Source organism: Haliotis asinina, chromosome 12, assembly GCF_037392515.1.
Source record: "Haliotis asinina isolate JCU_RB_2024 chromosome 12, JCU_Hal_asi_v2, whole genome shotgun sequence".
Classification (NCBI taxonomy): Eukaryota; Metazoa; Mollusca; class Gastropoda; order Lepetellida; family Haliotidae; genus Haliotis; species Haliotis asinina.
Genome location: NC_090291.1, coordinates 10691711 through 10714058, shown reverse-complemented (window position 1 = coordinate 10714058; position 22348 = coordinate 10691711). Strand labels below are relative to the sequence as shown.

The 22348-nt window shown below is 37.8% G+C and overlaps 1 protein-coding gene across 1 annotated transcript in view; it reads right to left on the bottom strand.

Annotated features, from left to right (window-relative positions):
• Positions 1 to 22348, bottom strand: part of LOC137258423 (transmembrane protein 64-like) — a 47412-nt gene that overhangs the window by 16884 nt on the left and 8180 nt on the right. The window contains exon 2 of the mRNA XM_067796100.1: positions 4915 to 5732. Within this exon, the coding sequence (XP_067652201.1) occupies positions 4915 to 5580 (666 nt within the window). The 5' untranslated portion in view covers positions 5581 to 5732. The remainder of the gene's footprint in view (positions 1 to 4914; positions 5733 to 22348) is intronic.

Below are 22348 nucleotides of genomic sequence, written 5' to 3'. Positions count from 1 at the left end.
CACATTTTCTAGACTTGTGTGGGCTTCCTTGGATATATTTGCTTCAGGATCTATGTGACAGACTAATAGACTGCTGCCATACAGTTACATGACACAGATTCACTGCACATTAGGGGCAATACAGGCAGCCTAGAGGGAAAAGCATTTCTTGTCATACTGATTATCAAGTTTGATTCCCAACAATGTGAGACGTCCAACACCGCAATATTGCTGTAATGTTAAAGGCGCAGATACCTACTTGCTCACTGCTTGCATAATATTGTTTCCCATAAGTACACTAATTAAAACCATCATGACCTTCGCAGTCTTCATGCTTCAGCTTCTATCACAATAACTAAAAACTGAGTCGGAAAATACTGGGAGTCATAATCTGAGAGCGTTTGTTTGTTTCTTTGTTGTTTAACCCCTCGTGCCAGGGGTCTATGAATAACAGAGTCTTGCCTAGATAATCCAGTGATCAACGGAATAAGCATCAACCTGCACAAGTGTGATACCGTGACATGTGCCAACAGTCAACGAGCCTGACCACCCAATCCTGTTAGTTACCCCAGCATGGGTTGCTGAAGACGAATTCCAACCCGGACCTTCATACGTCAAATTAAAAAGCAAACTTTTCATCACGTATGTTAAAATATAATTGAGATGATACTTCAAATTAGGCTCATTAACATTCTAACCAGGACCTTCATGTGATAGCATTCTAACCAGGACCTGAATGTGATAACATTCTAACCAGGACCTGAATGTGATAACATTCTAACCAGGGCCTTCATGTGATAACGTTCTAACCAGGACCTTCATGTGATAACATGCAAACCAGGACCTTCACATGATAACATTCTAACCAGGACCTTCACGTGATAACATTCTAACCAGGACCTTCATGTGACAACTTTCTAACCTGCAGGACCTTCATGTGATAACTTTCTAACCAGGACCTCCACATGATAACATTCTAACCTGCAGGACCTTCATGTGATAACTTTCTAACCAGGACCTCCACATGATAACATTCTAACCTGCAGGACTTTCACGTGATAACATTTTAACCAGGACCTTCATGTGATAACATTTTAACCAGGTCCTTCATGTGATAACATTCTAACCAGGACCTTCACGCGATAACATTCTAATGAGGACCTTCATGTGATAACATTCTAACCAGGACCTTCATGTGATAACTTTCTAACCTGCAGGAACTTCACATGATAACATTCTAACCTGCAGGACCTTCACATGATAACATGTATACCAGGACCTTCACGTGACAACATTCTAAACAGGACCTTCATGTGATAACATTCTAACCAGGATCTTCGCACGATAACATTCTAACCTGCAGGACATTCATGTGATAAAATTCTAACCTGCAGGACCTTCACTTGGTAACATTCTAGCGAGGACCTTCATGTGAGAGCAATGTGAAAGAAGTCATGGACTGTATATAAGTCAAGGGTTGCAAGTGATCAGTAGTAAGTATTCAGGAATTAGCCCTCTGTCATAATGACCCAGGCCTGTCTACACAGGAAATTCCAATGTACAGCATTATGACTGAAACTCCAATGTTCATTCCACACAGTGATGTTAGTGCTGTGTCAGTCATACCATACTGTGTGATCAAGATTTGGCTTGCAGAAATTCATTTCTTGGTTCTCAGAAACAGCTGTCTGTTTTTTTTTAATTTCAATTTTTAAAAATAAAACTGGTTGAAGTATTTGTTCCTCCAATATTCACTTTTGCAACTTTTTGTGTGCACCATGTAACAATGGAGTCACAATGACCAGTGACCTTATACATGAGCCGCGGCCTAAAGAGGTCAAACAGTACATTTGAAAGATTTTTCTCATAAATTTGCAGAAACAATTTAATAAAATTAAACAAAAACATCCTTCTTCCCTCCCTCCACCCACTTTTTAAAAGTCATGAAAAAAACATTACTAACATGCGTAATTGGCAACTGCGACTCTATTTCACAGCACTCTTAAGAAGGAAATACAGCTTATGCGTTTGAAGTGTGGCTGGTTTCAAATCCTTTGTATTAGGATGCAGAGAAGAATAGGGTTCACCGAGGTCAAACAGACTACCAAATGAAGTCAAGGAGTTATAGCCATGTCATAATACACATCATCACAATAAGCATAATGAGTCAAACTCCATTCACGAAAAGCCATCTCATGTCAATACATTCTTGATTACACCAGAAAATAGATCAATGTGCATATGATTTTCTATCTCAGCTCCTTGGGGAGAATACAACCCAGCAGCATGTGAGGGGAAGTATATAGAAAATCAATACATTCCTTAGTGCGTGCCTGCTGTTTCCTGCACCATATCTATCTATATCACATATGGCTTTACATACCGATATACCCAGTCGCTGAGAAGGTCTGTATTGGCCTTAGACAATCAGCTCGAAAACTGTGAACATCCAGTCCTTGTTAAGATTTTTTTCAGCTTTATAGCCAGACTTGCAAAAGTCTCTTAGATAATAATTAATGGTTTAAATGATATTTTCTAAAACCAAACAAATAACATATGGATGCCCTGAGACTACTGGCTCCTTATCAAGACTTGCTCTTTTAAAGTATAGAAATATTATACATCCATCCAACAGAACAGTTGTTATAAAAAACATCTGTCATGTATATTATGCTGTTATTCTTGTTTGCGCTGCTTACTGTCTACAATATATTCAAGAAGATTATAAGAATTTAATATAATGACATGTTACATAATAAAAGTGCTCTTGACAATGACATGTTTTCAAATTATGAGAGACAGTTATCCAGTACATTGCATAGAACAACATGAAGAACGATGCATAATTTATCACAAGATCAGCACTGTTCTGTCATGATGTTCTTGTGTTTTGAATGTATCTTTTGAATTTGATGGGGTAGTTTAGATAATACCCGTTTATAGAGAGAGCTGTTGCCTTTAGGTGCCGCTAGGCAACACAGATAAATAAAATGGCTAATCACATTTAACTATGGACAAGATGCAGCAATCATATAATGTGAAGAAAAATGCATTTGATGTCATTCAATTGTTTTATTTTGAGTGAATTACAGGAAACACAAACCCTAAACCTATTTATATATCTACTTCTCTGTTATTACTGAGATTGAAGTTGGGGAGCAATAATTAAATGCATTAAAGATTTGATTTTTAAGGATTATAAAGTTTTTCCATCCTAAAAGAGTCTATGCATAATGTTGGTATCTCACATGACAAATAAATGATATATGGTTGTAGTTAATAATATTACAATAAAACAGTGCAAAGGTTTTTATTATTACTTTTATTATAATTGGAGATTTATATTTATGTAGATTTGTATCCACATACAAGTGTGTGCTCAAGGTACTGGTGTTTTGTCCCTCGATCAATGGCACATCTAAGTCTAAATTAATAATGTGAAATGTTTCACGTACATTGGCGCGTCACTCTCATTTGTGAGCGCAACAATTTTTTATTGCCATCTTAACAAAAATAACTTTGCCGCAACACAATCATCCATTTGTCCACTACAATAATGAACGTCTGTAAGAACGAGGATGACTGAATCTATGCATCATTAACACGTGGTTAACTTTCCAAGCTGTATTTCTGAGACAAAATAATGAAAATGTGTTCCTCCCTCATCACATTTTTTCAATCAAAAATTACAATACAAAGCCCTACCGCCCTCGTCACTTTTGAAAAAAAACGAGAAATATTTGATTATTTTTATGCAGCCTAATCAGTCTCCACTCTCCTGGGTATCACACAACTCTTGCAGCCTACTACATGCTCCAAGTTTATATGGCTTTCAAATCCTTACAAGGTACCCATTCACAGCAGGGTGGACTGGGACACATAGTCACAGTACTTTGTCCAAGTTTACTGCACGTTGCTGTACCCGCAACTAGGTGTTTGTACGTATTCATGTGGCCACCATCTAGTCATATATGATTCGTGGGTTCTTTTAAGTGCACAGGTTTGTGTACTGTACACTAGAGGTTGTGACACCACTGAAAGAGCGTGCACACAAAGTTGACTCCAAGGTTTTTGCATCCAGTCACAGGTGGGCTTGATCCCATCACCTCTAGCTTGCTGGATTTATATGATGGCACCTTAGACAGATTGCCCACCGCACCTCTGTATTGTATTTTTTTGTTTTACAGTATTTATCTTACTGACTGACCACCCTTGATCAAAAGTAAATTTATGACTTAGATATTCATCTAATGAGATCTGGAGGTGTTATAGTTTACGCTTTAAAAATGTTGCTAATGATTTAGTTGAGGCATCTGTGCACAGTAACTGTTGACTGAGTTGATTGAAATGCTTGACTCGATTACAAAACTGGCTTATAAATTTCATCCAGTAATGATGCAACACCTACATATAGAGATTTCTTGGGTTGTGAGTTTGTGGGTTGTGTTTGTTTTGCACAATCCAGTGATTGACATCATGAGCACTGATGACATGCATCAACCAAGTCTTATGACAAGTATGGATTGTTGAAGGCCACAACCAGCCAAGATTTTCTCTGCTTTCTTCACAGGTTGGTTGGTTGGTTTGCTGTTTAATGCCACACTTATAAATATTCCATCTATATGCTGGCGGTTTGTAAATAATCGAGTCTGGACTAAACAATCCAGTGATCAATAGCATGAGCATCAATCCACACACCCGGGATGTGATAATATATGAAGCGACTAACAGGTTTGTGTTGTCAGGTTCACTGACATGGTTGACTCATGTTGTTGTATCACGATTGCACAGATTGATGCTCATGACGATCAGTGGATTGTCTAGTCCAGTCTTGATTATTTGCAGACCACAGGCGGGCATAAAAAAAACCAAAACTAATAACTTAACTTATTAATCATTCCATAAATAAAACATAAATAAAACAAAACCACTTACAGCAAAGAGACCATTCTGAAGGCCAAAGGGAATCGGCGTCATTCTTGCAAGAGCAATGACCTTAAACCCTTGGTCACTCTCCACAACTTTGATGACTGCTTCAACTTTGCCGTTATAAAACTTGCGATAAAAATAGCTTCGGCAACAGTTCTTCATCGTCAGATGGGACACAAACACACCAAGCAAGCCGCCACTTAAGATGACGAGGGGACCGTAAATATAACTGAATAAATATCCGGCTGAAACCATCAACAAGACATATCCCCAGGCTATGGGAAATGATACTGCGATGTGTAGCGCTAAAAAGATGGCATAGCTTATGAAGAAATCCACTTCTGTCAACCACATCAACAAGTCTTTTATATATTGATGCCCAAAAATTAAGGCTGAGATGACAACAGCTATCATTACAAATGAAGCAATAGATGCCTGGTAACATTTTGAGGTTGATGCGCTTTCAGTCGCCCCGGAAACAAGATTGTCCAAAAAGTTTGCTTGGGAGGTTAGGATGTTGTTTGGCTGATCCTGTTTCTGCAATGGTTCCATCTCATCTCTGGAATTGGTGTTCATATTCAGAGGCAGGAAGACCTCGTCCAGTTTTGAGGAACCACCCATGATAATGTCTGAATGCATGGAAAGTGAACTAAATTTCTCAGCTAGTGACATATCAGCGCCTCTTGGGTTTCACATAATCTTGAAGTCATCGGCACTCCCGCAGTCTCATGCAGGAAGAGCATCATCTGTCAGATGCTATTGCATGCTGTTTAACAGTTCCCACCATCTTGTTTGAAACCATCCATGACTGCCTGATCTCGTTACTGAAATGAAAATAAGACAGATATAAATATTGCATGTAGATAACACTTGATTGGAAGAGTTTGAAATAGATCTGTCTATCACTGAGAGCATATTGTAGCCTTCAAAACTGGCATGCTGTGCACTGACACGGAAAACTTGAGGATATTGATAAGGGTAAAGTAACTTAACTGTTGTTGTGTTATATTGTAGGACACATGAATCAATATTGATCTGAAATGAAATGTGTGTGTAAGGGTGTTAGCTAGCAGATAAGCTTTGAGTATGTGTGAGTGAGTAGGCAGGTGAGTAGACAGTAAGCCAGAGATTTATGCAGGACTTTAAGCAGTCAGCAGTATGGCATGCAGTCGGAGATAAACAACAATTCTTAAATTTACTTGTTAGAAGAAGCAAAAGATTTTTGCATGCAAGTGTGGCATGACAAACTCTAAGAAAGGTTCCAGTATTTTTTGTCATTACTTGTTCAAAGAATACTTCATGAGTGAACCATTAGCTGCCTCTTCCAATGAGCATGGGTAGGTGTGGATAAACTCAAACTTGGATTGTCACTGATTGTAGAGGTAAATTGTAATTCTCTTCACTGGTGTTGAAAGATATATAGTTATGCAAGAGAACATGAAATACTTACAAATATTAAAAGCAGACAGCTGTGATAAAACATGATCTTTATGTTTCTTGCAGTGTAGTTTGTGACAAGCCACTTGCCTAAGGACCAGTACAGAAAAATGTCTGTAGTTGTAGTCTGTGGCAATACATGACCCTACTATCATGTGAAAATATTGTCAGCAGACAGGTTAGGACTTGTAAACTCAAAATCTGTTGGGGCACCCAATGACAGTGGTGTAACGTTACACCACTGGGTTGAAGTGTGACAAAATCTGCTCTTGGCATGCCAACTTATAGACTATGTTTATTCTCTGAATATATATAATTTTAACAGCAACAAACAAACCCAGATAAATTGACAAGGAGACCCAATGAGACCAGAGATTCAGAATCTGAACCTGAGGAAAAATAGACATGCTTCATATAGGGTCTTAGTGTATGAAATAAGGCTTGTCCCATCCCTCAAGATGGGCCAGATTTCTGAGGGAAGGTCTAAACTTACAGCTAGCCAGTTCGATGGTCTGGTGAAAATTTTAGATGTTCCATACATCTGAGTGAATTCTTGGTGTCTGGTCTGGTTGAATCCATTTTGGGCTGGTAACATTTTGAAGTCACCAGCCCTGATGTCTGAGTGGGTTTGGGCCTTTTTTATACACTGGCTTTAGGACTGTACGGAGGACTGGGCAGTAGGGAATGTGGTTCAGTGACTGTGTGACAGACTAGCCAGTTTAATGTGGAATCAACTGCCAAGTTTATTCTCCTGGCATTGATCTTCATTGCTTTGGGAAGTATTTCTGGGTTCCATTCCAGTTAACACTTTCAACCAGCCAGACTACAACACGCATTCATGTTACAGTACAATTTGATTTGAAATTTTGGGTTTGAAAGTTTACCATTTTCATATACTGGACAAAAATAGTTAAGGATATATGGACATTTTGAAATTATGAATAGTAATCTATCCACTCATTGACACAATGATAAAATATCAATCATAAAAATACCAATATCCCTAAGTTATCTTGTCCACTATATGTCAAAATTTATCAAATGGTTTAATGGATTGAATAGCTTAATGAATAGAATCACTGAATGGGTGGAATAGTCTTATGGATTGAATCGTTGAATGGACTGAATAACTGCATGGACTAAATAGCTTAACAGACTGAATTTAATTTAATGGATTGAAGAATTTAATGAACTGTATAGTATAATAGACTGAATAGTTTAATACACTGACTAAGTTCATGGAATAAATAATTTAAAGGCTTCCCATCAAATGGACGACTGAATTAAGTGTTGTAGCCTTTGTGACTTTTGAAAACAAATAATTAATCATGTATATTGATCTACGCCACCGAAAGGTATCACCTGTTCACTCCATGTTGCCATTATTCAAGCACAACCACAATGGACATCTCCTAGATGTGAATATATGGATTAATGATTATAGTTAAAATTCTGAAATTATGTGACAGCTGTATTTAATATATACATTCATGGCAAAATTACTACATTCTTAGACTCAGCACAGTGAGTGATATTCCTGCAATATCATGCCAGAGGCCATCAAAACAGGTTACCACATTGTATCCAAGTGGGGAATCGAACCTGGACTTTCAGCATGACGAGAAAACATCTTAACCACTAGGCTACCTAACCTCTGGATCAGAAACAGACTTAATTACATTAGCAGTGGATAAAACATAGCACATATCACTGTCTGTGCAGTCTATTTTTGTGGAGGAGAGTCTATTACCAAAATAAGTAAGGCCTGCTGTTTTAGTCAGGCGAAATATTTGAAAAAATATACTCAATTTGTGGATTTATTACTGATTTAGTTTTTGGGACTGGCTGTGTTTGTTCAGGACTGGTCACTGTTTTTGACAGCCCCTGGACAGACCACATTTCAAAACAATTTTATACACTGATATTAAGACGTAAAATTCAGACATGAAATATATTAGTAATGGAACACTGTATTCTGAATATTATGTATTTGTTTCGACAGAGAAAATTAATTAGACATGGTGCCTCTCTTCACATTCAACTGATACACAGCAAAAATTAACACCAAGGCAGGCAGGCATTGTAAAAACCTTTCTAAAAGTTTCAGGAATCTGTTTTGCTTCGATTTTCATATAATCTGCAGATTGCCACGTCAGCAGATTGAGTGAAGCTCTTATTTCAAGAATCTGGACAGGTGGATAGGACTGGATTTTTATACGTTTCCACACGTACAGACTAAAAAAACTTCAGCACCAGCTTGTCTTTTTGCTCAGAAAATCGGGACTGTTTTTTTTTTTTTCAACTGATGTTTCATGTCTACACAACGTAAACATAAATACTAATCCGTTAAACGTTTTCCCATGTTGACATAACTGAGACACAAAAGCCACTGTCAGTGATTGAAAGAAAAATTGAGAACGAACGTAATTGCTGAAAATATAGACGGATCAATGACAACATTAATTTTAAGAAAAATGGTTTAAGGTATTATAGATCAAAAGAATAAATTTACTCTCATCCTACATATATCCTGGGTTTGCGTTCAGGTTAACCTACACTAACCTTTGGATCACTTTCAATGTTTTTTGTAGACTAACGCCTATATAATATTGGATAGCGATAGTAATTCAAATGTCATTACAAAAATAGCCCCAATGAGAACGGAGATTCACTACCTGAAGAAATATAGACATGCTCCATTTATGGCTTACTGCTTGACAAGTATTAGATGAGCCAGCGCAGTGAAAACATTTGTGACAAGCAGGCAGGGCAAGTAATCTAGATGAATACACTTGGTTGCTAGATGAATACACTTGGTTGCTACAGGTAAATTGGCGATTAAACATGTGCAATACATGCTGACCATGGCATGAAATCAATACCACTACTGTTTAACATGTGTCTTGTAGAGCGACTTAGTTAGCAAAACACCATCACAACACGATTCACATGAGGAAATTGAACTTTTCAATATTTATACAACCTGTTTCCCGCTTGTTTCAAATGGAATATTCTAAAGGGCGTTCCCATATATGCAAATTGGGGTCATTTGTCAGGTCACAGCTCATCTAATACTTGTCAAGCAGTAGCATTGCTGTGCTGGACAGTATAAAATATGGTTCACCGATAATAATGTGAGACAGACTGTGCTTCTTGTGATCTCAAATTACATGCCCTAGATTTTCAGTAGTCACTTTCATTTTTGACACTCACCAGCCTAACAGACAAATCAGAATGTGTGTTACAAAGCAGCCTCAATGTGGGTGGACAATACAATGGAGTATGCATGAAGTTTAAATTTGTCATCTGACGTTGCTCCTGTACTTCCATACTACCTATCAACCAACCCAAAGTGCTTGAATAGCTTGTATAAACATGTCCATACTCTCCAGCTCTGTACACCCCACAAGTCTGTATGCAATCTGTTGTCACTGGCTGCTACATGTAATCTTTGGTCATCACATCGTTACTGTACTTCCCAATGAAGTTTTTGTTGTTTTCGTTTATTATTTACTGTATATATACTATATATATGACACGCACGCACGCACGCACGCACGCACGCACGCACGCACGCACGCACGCACGCACGCACGCACGCACGCACGCACGCACGCACGCACGCACGCACATCATCTGTCTTATCTGCCCCATTCTGGCTTGACCACAATACAAGAAGCTGTAAACCATTGCTTCACCTGAACAAAGAAGTTGCTCACGCATGAAGTTTGTCCATATCTGATTCACCAACTTCTAAACATGCCTCTCAAAGAAGTTAAAGAAATTTAACATTGGAAAAACTGACTGACAAAACAAATTCAACAAAATATTTTGGAAAGGGTGAATGAGTGAGTTTTATATGGCTTTTAGCGGTTTTTCAGATGCTTCACAAATTGTACTCATGTGAGTAATCAAACCCGGGCCTTCAGTGTGAGAAGTGAATGCTTTTACCACATAGCTACCCTGCTGCTCCTTTGAAGGAAAATATGTCCATCTTCCTTAGCTGTTTACATTTCTTGTTACTTCAACGTTAACTTTTGACTGGTCAATAAAATATAAACCACAATTTCATGGACAACAATCTAGTTGATTGTATTTAATGCCATTTCGATGTTGATTCTTACACTGTCATCAAGCTGAAGTGGTTACAATCAAGTGATGGAAGGTCATGGAAGCTTCAGAAGTCATCACAAACCAACAACAGAGAGGATTGAAGAGCTAATCAACTGATGGTCCACCTTCAGCTATCATTATGCAACACACAGGCATTGTGCATTCATTGCCATCCTATTGAGCATCCAGTCAGCTTGCTACAATATTTGTGTGCAATTTATGGTTCCTTCGCTACATGCTCCATCCAGTTTGGTGCCGATTGTTCGCGATTACCTCTTGTTGATGTTAACTGGCTGTTTGTCATAACATTATCACTAATACCTCTTGTTATATACATTCAGATACTTATTTTGAATATTATATATCATGTCAGGATTGGGAAAGAGAACTTTGACAATGGGCCATTTTCAGGATTATTGGCCATTTCCTGAATTTTGAATGGGCCACGACTCTTGTATCAATAGTAAACTTACAAATTTCAATGGGTCATTTTTCATTCTAATGTGCAAAATGGCATGTGGCTCTTGCCTTTCCAAATCTCTGCATGTGTACATAAAATGTCAGTGTTAGAAACTGTACAAAGACTAGCGTGTAGTCTCTGAAATGGACATATTTTACAGAATAACAGGTCTTCAATAATCTCAATAAAATGTAACAAAAGGCACCAAGAGACATTCTTCATTCCTGGAACTGCAGCAATGTAGACTTTCCAATTATATTCACATGTATGGACTTTCTTATTTGTTTCAGGGACCCGTGAAGGTCCGGGGTAGAATAGACCTGCAGCAACCCATGCTTGCCATACAAGGTGACTATGCTTGTCATAATAGGCGACTAACGGGATCAGGTGGTCAGGCTTGCCGACTTGGTTGACACATGTCATTGGTTCCCAATAGCGCAGATTGATGTTCATGTTGTTGATCAATGGATTGTCTGGTCCAGACTTGATTATTTACAGACTGCCGCCATATAACTGGACTATTGCTGAGTGCGCCGTAAAACTAAACTCACTACCTCACTGTCTGTATGAGAAATTTCCATGATAAATATTTTTACAGTTACTTGCAGTGGCAGCAAAACTGAACAAAAAAGATTAAAAGCTGTCATGCTTGAATTGAACTGCTCGTTGACTGTGCAGAGATTGGAGCTTTGTGGCTGGTTTTGAGTGGGAGCATGGAAGTTACATGAAGAAGTCAGACATGATCACTTCATAAGAAGTTTCGGAATGGGTCCATTCCAAGAAACCTCTTCACACCCCAACCATTGTGTTTTTTCTAAAATTGATGAATATAATACAAAAACTCTATGTGAGACATTTTCACAAACTGAAAAATTTTTCCACCGCTGTGAAAATCTCTCAGCCAATACATGAACATGTAGTCTGTCACACAGACCCTGAAACAAATATATCCAAGAAAGCCCATGCAAAGTAGATTATGAGGCAAATCTAGATTCCCAGTTTCTGAAAAGGAAGAAAGTCTCTGGGTTCCTTTTCACTATATTTTATGGTCCTAATTTAGGAACTGTTTTCTTTTCTGTAAAATCTGTTCATTTCAGAAACTAGATGTTTTTTTTCTGGTGAACATGGTAACCATGCACCAAAAACCCTTCTGAACTTAAATTGTATTTATATACTCTTAAATTCCTTTACTTGACGCAGTATACCTGTATACCAGTAAATGATGGAAAGTTACACTCAAACACAAACGGAATTAATATATGGTGAGAAGTTAGTGAAGAAATGTCTTCTTAAAGGTGAGACAAACAGTGAAACTGAACATGAACACATGGCTTTCTTGCCAAACCAGCTCTTCATTATCAGTTGTTATTAATCAGTCTTTGAAAATCCCACTACAATTTTAACTCATTAAGGCTGAGAGCCGCGTATGTGCGGCAAATTAATTAGCTTCTCACAGCGAGATCCGCGTATTGGGGGTAATAAAAAGCACCTCTTATTCAGCGAGAGACTTGCATATGCATTTTAAATTTTAAACTTGTACTGTACCTATTATTTCAATCAATTTATCAGTAATGATCAAAGATTAGCTTTTCTTACGAGAGAGGTTACTTTCTGTGTTAGTCAGAAGAAATATTAATGTGTTTTGATAACAATTGCTTGCAATGTCGGGGGCTTATACAGGCAAATGAACATGTCTGAGAGAAAGGGGATTATGAGATGTTGTTACAGGAGGTACGTGTTTGTTACTCGTCACTGGGAGTGAATACTAAGATACTATGTTTGCACATTGAATGATTTAACGGTGACAAGGTTACAAAACCTTCTTCTAAATTAAATCATTTATTCATTCGCTGTAATAGTTCATATAATGAATCGTAGACATAAATAGCAATACTGTATTACGCCCATGTTTGTGTAGATTTGAAATAAACCAAGTTACTAATTTAGACCTAACTCATTTGCAACTATTGATTTTTAAAGTTGACAATAATACATAGTCGAATATGAAGTGATAACTCTTGCATCTACTCATAATATACATATATAGTACACATAAACCATACAAAGGTAACTGGGGCATTTTGTTCAAGCTGTTTCATGTTGATTTGAAATGTGATTTTTCAATGCAATTTACATAAGCATTGTGTAACAAACGTTTGTATTTGATCTCTGTAATGATCACGTGTATCAGATCCACCGTCAATAAAAGGAAGATAATATATCAGTTACGGAATTGATGTGTATAATCATTCAATCAGAAAACACTAAATGCGATATATAAACACCTCTTTCAACCTCAAATAACAGCCTCTGGCCGAATGCATCTCCAGGTAAAGTTTTGTCCCATGACAAGTGTAAAACAAACTAATGCGCTGTTACATTATTGGACAACCTGTTTTGTGGAGTCACGCCCATTGTCAATCTTCTGAACCTCATTTGCTTTCAAAACAAATATAAGTATGCCCATCTTCATAAATATTTGGGGAGATTCAACTATGAGTGTATACGTCACAATAAATCAGTATCGTGCAACTTTTTTTAATTCTATAATACATGTACTTGAATTGTGATATTTATTCATAACAATGTACAGATTATTTTGAAATGTTCAGCAAGAAATTATGTTTGATGTACAAGTAGTGTGCACAAAATGTATATGCAAATAAATCATATCTCTACTCAATGGTTGGATTGGGTTACCCGCGGTAAAAATAATCGGATTGTAGTGCTTTGAGCGCTTCAAAGAAAAATAAACTCGTCAAAGTGCTTGTTAGTCCTACATGTACATTTCAGGCATCCTTACGATTATGTATGTTCACGATACACAAATGTTTTCAAGATAACTAGAGTTGATAGAGCCGAAATCTAGCACATCGACTGGTCAAAGACCTAAGCAATAGTCAATCTGTATCCAAGCTGTCTGGTGACCAAACGAGCTCTTCAGAAATTTAGCACATGCCCCATCACCTGTCATTTCCTGTGTGACAGGTATCTCATGAAACGATTGGTCATAGATAACAAATCAGGGACTATATTGAACAGTTGAGGTACAAAACGTCCTATTCGGGAACTTTGATGACGCCCATCCCACGACCCTTTGTCTTTGTATGTGCGAGGAATAGCACTATACAATATGTATACATGTATGTTCGTGTGATAACGTATATTTTCTGTGTTAAATCTAGATGAACCAAAGTGACAAACTGTGAATCTGTTCCATGTACGTCACACACTAGCTTTTCAGTACTTACCTTAAAATATTCAGTATACACTAGCAACATATCAGCGAAAACACTTCTTTCATAGAAGATTATTAGGCATGTGCGTAAATTCTTCTATACTGTCATTGACATAGATGCTTTGAACAATTTAACCTCACACAATGATAGGAGAGGGACAATTTGTTTAAGTATGTCTTACATACAAAGAATACAAACATGTGTTAAGAAAATACACATGCACATGTCACCAAAAGTCTACAAAAGAAAGTGCAATAAAATTACGTAAAACGTTACACATATGACGTGTATTCACTCTTACTTTCTTTCAACATATACCTTTACAACGCAATTAAACAATTAAACAATCAGGACTTGCTCATATGACGAGGCAGTTTCCTGTAATCTCTGAAACCTGCCAGGGATATCAGGCGTGAATAGCCCTAATTAGCCTCTCCACAGCCAACCAGGCAATCAGCATGGGGCTCCAGGTGTTGAGCAGTGAAGTGGCTCTTGGGCTTAATGAGTTAATGTCGTATCTTTCAGTAAGTGTGTAGTAAAGAAATTATAACAGCGAGAATTTATAAATGATACACATGACAAATTCTTTCACTGTCCACTTGTTCTAGTTCAGGAATATTTGAAAACTGTTGACAGTGTTTTTTCTCTCTCAAATATTGAAGGCAGCGGTCAAAAAAGAAGGGGAAAAATATCATTTGGAGGGGTTGGTGTAAATATGTGGTTGCTAGGTACTAAAATGTGGTTGCTAGTAAATAAATTTATTTAATAACTTGTTGTTGTGATTTTAATACCTTGTGTCATGACATACATAAAAGACATTTATGGTATATTGTTCCGCTAAACTGTATTTTCAGACCAAGTGTTTTTAAAAAAACCTAAAGTTTTATAAATTTCTATATATTTTATATATTTTCATTGTTTGTCAGATTATAAACAACCAACATCCCATGCTGATTTCTAATCCACACGATAAAAACATGTGAGTTTGATTTAGCAATTGTCTGTAAAGGTCTAATACAAAGCGCTGTCAACAGTTTTCAAATATTCCTGAACTAGAACAAGTGGACAGTGAAAGAATTTGTCATGTGTATTATTTATAAATTCTCGCTGTTATAATTTGTTTACTACACACTTACTGAAAGATACGACATTAACTCATTTTAAGAGCAATATACTTATAATCTGAGCATTAGCGCCAAACAATACTACTCACACAAAGATCTGATGATAGGAGTTTGTTTAAGGCAAGCTGTCTTATCAGTCAATCAGTACTGAGTCGCTGAAACTCTCTGTAGGAGTGAACAGATCATTCATACAAGTATATCTCATTTCTCTATGATGAGAATCAACAAAACTGACACCTGCATCAACTCCATTATTTATGAATGCAGAATGAGGCCTCACCAATCACTGATGAATGCAGAACGAGGCCTCACCAATCACTGATGAATGCAGAACTAGGCCTCACCAATCACTGATGAATGCAGAACGAGGCCTCACCAATCACTGATGAATGCAGAACGAGGCCTCACCAATCATTGATGAATGCAGAACGAGGCCTCACCAATCATTGATGAATGCAGAACGAGGCCTCACCAATCATTGATGAATGCAGAACGAGGCCTCACCAATCATTGATGAATGCAGAACGAGGCCTCACCAATCACTGATGAATGCAGAACGAGGCCTCACCAATCATTGATGAATGCAGAACGAGGCCTCACCAATCACTGATGAATGCAGAACGAGGCCTCACCAATCATTGATGAATGCAGAAGGAGGCCTCACCAATCACTGATGAATGCAGAAGGAGGCCTCACCACTCATTGATGAATGCAGAAGGAGGCCTCACCACTCATTTATGAATCAGACCCCTCTAAGTAATTGAAGGAATTACAGCAAATTTGAAGGAATTGCATCTGAAATGTAAACAAGTGCAGCCTACTCGCAAAACAATTGCAGCAATATCGGTAGTTTAGTGGTAATAACATAAACACAACACCCCTATCAGAAGCATTGTCGGTAATACTTGAAACACGCTCAGCCATCTTCGGAGATTTCTCAACTCCGTTCCGTGATTTGTCGGTCGCGTCCTGAAACTCACACATCTAAACATGGCGTCACTGGAAGGTGCATGCGTCTCGGTGACCTTTGTTTTTAGATCCTACCACTTCATTTTTATAATTATCCACCTTTGACCACTCGTGTTGCATGCATTTAGGTATAAGGTGTTGTCGGGACTATAAATTGTTTTGTCAAGAAAAGATTGTCACTGCAGAAACGCGTCATAAGTCATGACCCTGGAAGTTGTTTACGTCTGAACATCGGAAGCCTCCAGGATCATGACTTATGACACTCTTCTGCAGTGATGATCTTGTTCTAAAAACATAATCTATAGCTCCAACAACACCTCATACATAAACACATTCAACACGGGTGGTCAAAGGTAGATAATATAAACATGAAACAGTAGAAACTAAAAACAAAAGTCACCTAGACGGGTGCTCCTTCCAGTGACTCCATGTTCAGATGTGTGAGTTTCAAGACACGACTGACAAATCACTGTACAGAGCTGAGAAATCTCCGAAGATGGCCGAGCATGTTTCAAGTATTACCGACATTACTTCTGATAGGGGCATTGTGTTTAAATTATTACAATTCCTTCAAATTTGCTGTAATTCCTTCAATTACTTAGGGAGGCCTGTGAATGCAGAACAACAAAGGCCTCACCAATCACTTATGAATGTAAAGCAAGGCTGCATCAACTTCTTACGAATGAAGAACATGACTGAACCAATCATTTATGAATGTAGAACAAGGCTTTGCCAACCATTTATGTATGTACAATAACAAGATTGCACGAGTTTATGAGAAAACTGACATTGCACAAACCTGCACAAATCAACAAATGGATGTAGAAAGACATGGCATCCCTAGTCGGCTGCTACAATACATAGTGGGATTACATAGCTGCACTTATCTATTTCTGTGAAGAACATCATGGCACAACTATGCAAGGAAGTACCATCAAAGAACCATATTTGTTTTGTATGTACAATTCTAAATGTCTGATATAACTGACTCTGACTTGCACTGAACACTTGTGTCTTGCATGTATGCTGGGCAGTCAAAGTTCACTCAAGGTTCAACTGATGTGATCTTCAGTAATGTCCTTAGGTCTCATGCATAGAGGAATAGTATCAGGTAAAAGATCAGATAGTAGAGATATTGCTTCAAGCAAGACTATGCTTGGTCCACTTGGCAGTCCTTGAAATTTGATTCAGGTCATTCAAACCAATTTTGTCTATATGCTAACTGAAGGTGTACGATTTAGATATGTACATCAGGTAATGGATTTACCGTACATTCAGAGTCCTTCACAGCAAACAAGAGGCAATGAGTTAGTCCATAAAAACCACCATGAAGCACTATGCTTCTTCACAAAAACATAACTCACTGTACTTGTTCACAACAAGCACATAGAACTATGGTCCTTCACAATAAGCACAAAACACTAAGATCCTTCACAACTATCATGAAGTACTATGGTCCATCACAGCAAGCAGGAAGCACTATGGTCCATCAAAATAGACATGAAGCACTACGGTCCTTCAAAACAAGCAGGAAGCACTATGGTCCATTACAACAAGCACAAAACACTACAATCCTTCAAAAATATCATGAAGCTCTATGGTCCTTCACAACAAGAACTACGAATAATCCTTAACAACAAATGTGTAACACTATGATCCTAAACGAGAAGCAGGAAGCACTATAATTCTTCACAACAAGCACAAAGCACTATAATCCTTCACAACAAACATGAAACTTTATGATCCTTACAACAAACATAAAGCACTATGGTCCTTCACAACATACAGAAAGCACTATGATCCTTCACAACAAGCAGGAAGCACTATGATCCTTCACGACAAGCAGGAAGCACTATGAGCCTTCACGACAAAGAGGAAGCACCATGATCCTTCATGGCAAGCAGGAAGCACTATGATCCTTTATGACAAGCAGGAAGCACCATGATCCTTCATGGCAAGCAGGAAGCACTATGATCCTTTATGACAAGCAGGAAGCACCATGATCCTTCATGACAAGCAGGAAGCACCATGATCCTTCACAACAAGCAGGAAGCACTATGATCCTTCACGACAAGCAGGAAGCACTATGATCTTTCACAACTATGGCACTGGTATGAGGTACTGTAGCGCAACACGACAAGCATAAAATGAAACATGACGCAACTAAGGCAGGCACAAGGGATAAGCACTGATAACCCACACAACTCTTAAGACTTACCCAAGCACTTGTGCTGTTGATGACTCCACTGTGGAGGGCAATATTGATCAATATAAGCTGTATTGTATCAGCAGCTGCTCAGGCCAAACAGGCCACATACTGCAGTACAACAGCTTGCGTCAATTAAAGGCATGTGTCATATGTTTACATAACTCTTCTCATTAGACTAATGTATTCAGGTGCATAATATCTCAAGCGGCAGTGGGTAGTGGTTAAATCATTTGATCATCACACAAAAGATTTGGGTTTGATTCCCGACATGGGCATAGTGTGTGAAGCCCACTTCTGGTGTTAATGCTGATTCTAAACCAGATCTTCTCTGCTCTCTTAGCAATATTCTACGTACATCACAACAGAGGATGTTAAAACACCTTCAAGTCTTTTAGAACTATGTCGTAGGATTTGACCCAGAAACCTTTCTCTGAGATAATTAATATTATAGAATATTTCTATATCGCACATATATGTCTGGGTACTGATTACGATCTGGTAGAATCAGCGACTCTACCAGTAGAGCTTGTGATCAGATTCCCTACTGGTAGAATCTCCTATCCTACTAGTAGAGACTGCGAGCGGAGTCTCTACTGGCAGAGACTCTGATTATATGAAATAACCTATACAATCACAATCCCTACCAGTAGAGGTTCAGATCTGTCAGGGTACATACTGCAATTCTACACTTATGCAAGTCAGTGAATATTTAGAAAAACAAAATTTATTTTCATATATGTAAACATAATGTACATATAAAACAATATGTCACACCTTCCTTACATGCTGGTGTTGGTTGTAGGAAAAATCAGTTTTTTAGGTTGTTGCTAGATCTTTTAGTTGCCAGGAAAGGTTTATTGATTTACTTATTTTCCTATTGTCTACAGTAAGATGTTAAATGCTTGCTGTCTATAATCCACTTCCCCCTACACCCCTCCTCCCAGAATACCCCCACATGTCACCTTCACCTTGTAACAACAAACCAATTTGGTATTTCCTGGAACAGTGTTACAAAAAGCAAACATGCTTTTTCACCAATTCAGGTTTCTTTAAAAATACAATGTTTTAAAAACAACAGCCTTAATTTAATAAATATGTAATTGTTCACTCATTACCTATCTCAGTCTGTTAATCCAGCTATTATCGTTACTTGGTTCTTCCTTTACTATCATGGATTAATTGGTCTTCAGGACTGTTCCATTATAAGTAGGTGAAGTCTTTTTGTTGTTTTAACTAAATGTAGATATTCTGGGGTGTAGGTATGTCAGATGTCAGAGGTGATACACTGTAAATATGTAAAATAGTATATACCTGAGTAAAATGCATATTATTGTTCAGCAAGTAAAGTGTCTTTGTTGTCCCACAGCTAAATCAGTGTTTCTACCAGCTGAATTTGGAAATTGACAATTCAGTGGAGACGACGATTGCAATTTGTACTAGTAGGATCAGAGATTCTGCCAGTTGAGACTCTGATTGCAATCTCTACTAGTAGGATCGGAGACTCAACCAGCAGAGACTTCAATTGTAATTTCTACCAAATTGCAGTCTCTACCTTGACATATACACACAACTAGTACATGTTCAAGGCCCTGGAATTTTTCCATCGATCTTTGGATATCATTCTCAATGGCAACATTGACTTTCAATCTCAACTTCCTGGGGAACACAGATTCTTGCACTCACAAGGTGCAACAAGTTTTTGTGGCTTTTCCATCCTTACGAGGTACCAATTCACAGCTAGGTGAACTGGGATACACAATCACACGACTCACAGCCTCCAAAAGCAACCCCCAAAGGAGTGATCAACAAGATTAATTGTGAATGTGGCGACTCCGATAGGTGAAACTTCCCATTCCATTGATGTCCGCATAAAAGAACACAAAACCTCAACAGACAATCCTATCAACCAAGAATCAAGGCTTCACAAAAAGAAAACTATTGGAAGCCATGGAAATCTGCTGCCACAAACCTTTCATCAACCGAGACCAAGGATACTACATATCATCAGTCTATGAAGAATGACTCAAACAAGACTCTATAAAACCACCTAATCAGCTTGCTATTACAACTTAATCCCCTTGTTTCCTGGCTTTGTCACCATTTTTATATGTTGTTCCATGTCGCCCACTGGCCTCTCCTAATTAGGAACCAGATGTTATTCATATGCCCTTGTTATTGTTAATCTGCTGTTTGTCAATATATACCATGCATATATACCTCTCATCACTGGGTTGTATTCACTTTTAGCTTAAAAATGATTTAAAAACCTACATCGAAATGTCCCTCTATGCAATAAATAAGAAGCTTCATCCTGAAAGTTGTATGTTTCGTTTTTTGGTCACCGACTTCTAGATTGCTGATCAAACAATTCAACATTTAATGTTCACTGAGGACACTCTGTGGCTAGAAATAAACTCATGAGCTAATTATAGCAATATGGCTTTTTCTTTTGTCTAATTACTATCAGTAAGAATTGATTCAGTGTATCTCCCAAAACAAACCATTCATGTGAGTAAACATGGAGGTAAAGAGGTTTTGTTCAACAGAATCAATACCTGAGCAGGTGCTGAAGACAGTTCAATACTGCGTCGGTGTCGTGGCAGACCTTGTCACAAGACCTTGTATAAAATATCCACACATTATCTACTGTTACTGCTCCTGATTTTGTTGACAATTGACATGGAATTGTCTCAAAGCAAATAGGCGTTAAGTGCTTTGATTGACAGTATGTTTTGTTTTGGAGTGAAAAGATAAAAGAAGTATTTTCTGTAAAATATGTTCATTTCACAGACTAGTCTAAAAATACCATTTGCGATATTTAAGATTTCTACAAGGTTCCAGGCTTTGTTTGGAATGCAGAATCTCTGGTAATATCATTTGTGAAAGATGTGAAAGAAGAGATGACGATTCAACCACAATATCTTAAGCTTCAGAATTCTTTTGATATAAAACATTAGAATTTTTTTATTGATTTATTCTTTTAGTATTATTATTTTCTAAAAATATAATAACAAAAAAGTATTTCAATAATAAAAAATAACAACACGAAATGTAAAGATGTTTTTCACTCCTTTTCAGAGATGGTAGGGTAACCTAATGGTTAAAGCATTGAATTCCACACATGGGTAAATGGGTACAATATGTGAGGCCTAGTTCTAGTGTCTCCTGCTGTGATATTCCACGAATATTGCTAATATTGGTGTAAAACCAAACTCGTACTCATTGTGTTGCTAGTGGCATGGCATTCTGGGGATCCTTCAAGGTATGATAAACACATATCCCCAGATCTCACTGTTCACATTTCATTTCATCTCCAACATTTGTTATGGAATTAAGCATCTTTCTTCTTTCCCATGTAACATTTCGGGATCAGTACAGACCCCTTCACCTGGTGAAGTAACAGTTGACTCTATGTACTTCACCTGGTGATGTAACAGTTGACTCTATGTACTTCACCTTCTGAAGTAACAGTTGACTCTATGTACTTCACCTGCTGAAGTAACAGTTGACTATGTACTTCACCTGGTGAAGTAACAGTTGACTCTATGTACTTCACCTGGTGATGTAACAGTTGACTCTATGTACTTCACCTGGTGAAGTAACAGTTGACTCTATGTACTTCACCTGATAAATGGATCTGTACCGATCCCAAAATGTCACATGGGAAAGAAGAAAGACGCTTTATTCCATAAAATATCTTGGACATCAATCACTACTTCTGAATGCGGCTATAAGACATCATTCCATTTCATGTCCAGAATATGCTTCAGAAAAAGTACCAGGTCATTTTCAGTGTGTTTATTATAGTAATTCCTTCATTCTGATTAACTGATCTGGTCACATACTGTCACATTCTTTACAAGTGGACGTAACAAATTAAGACATGTCA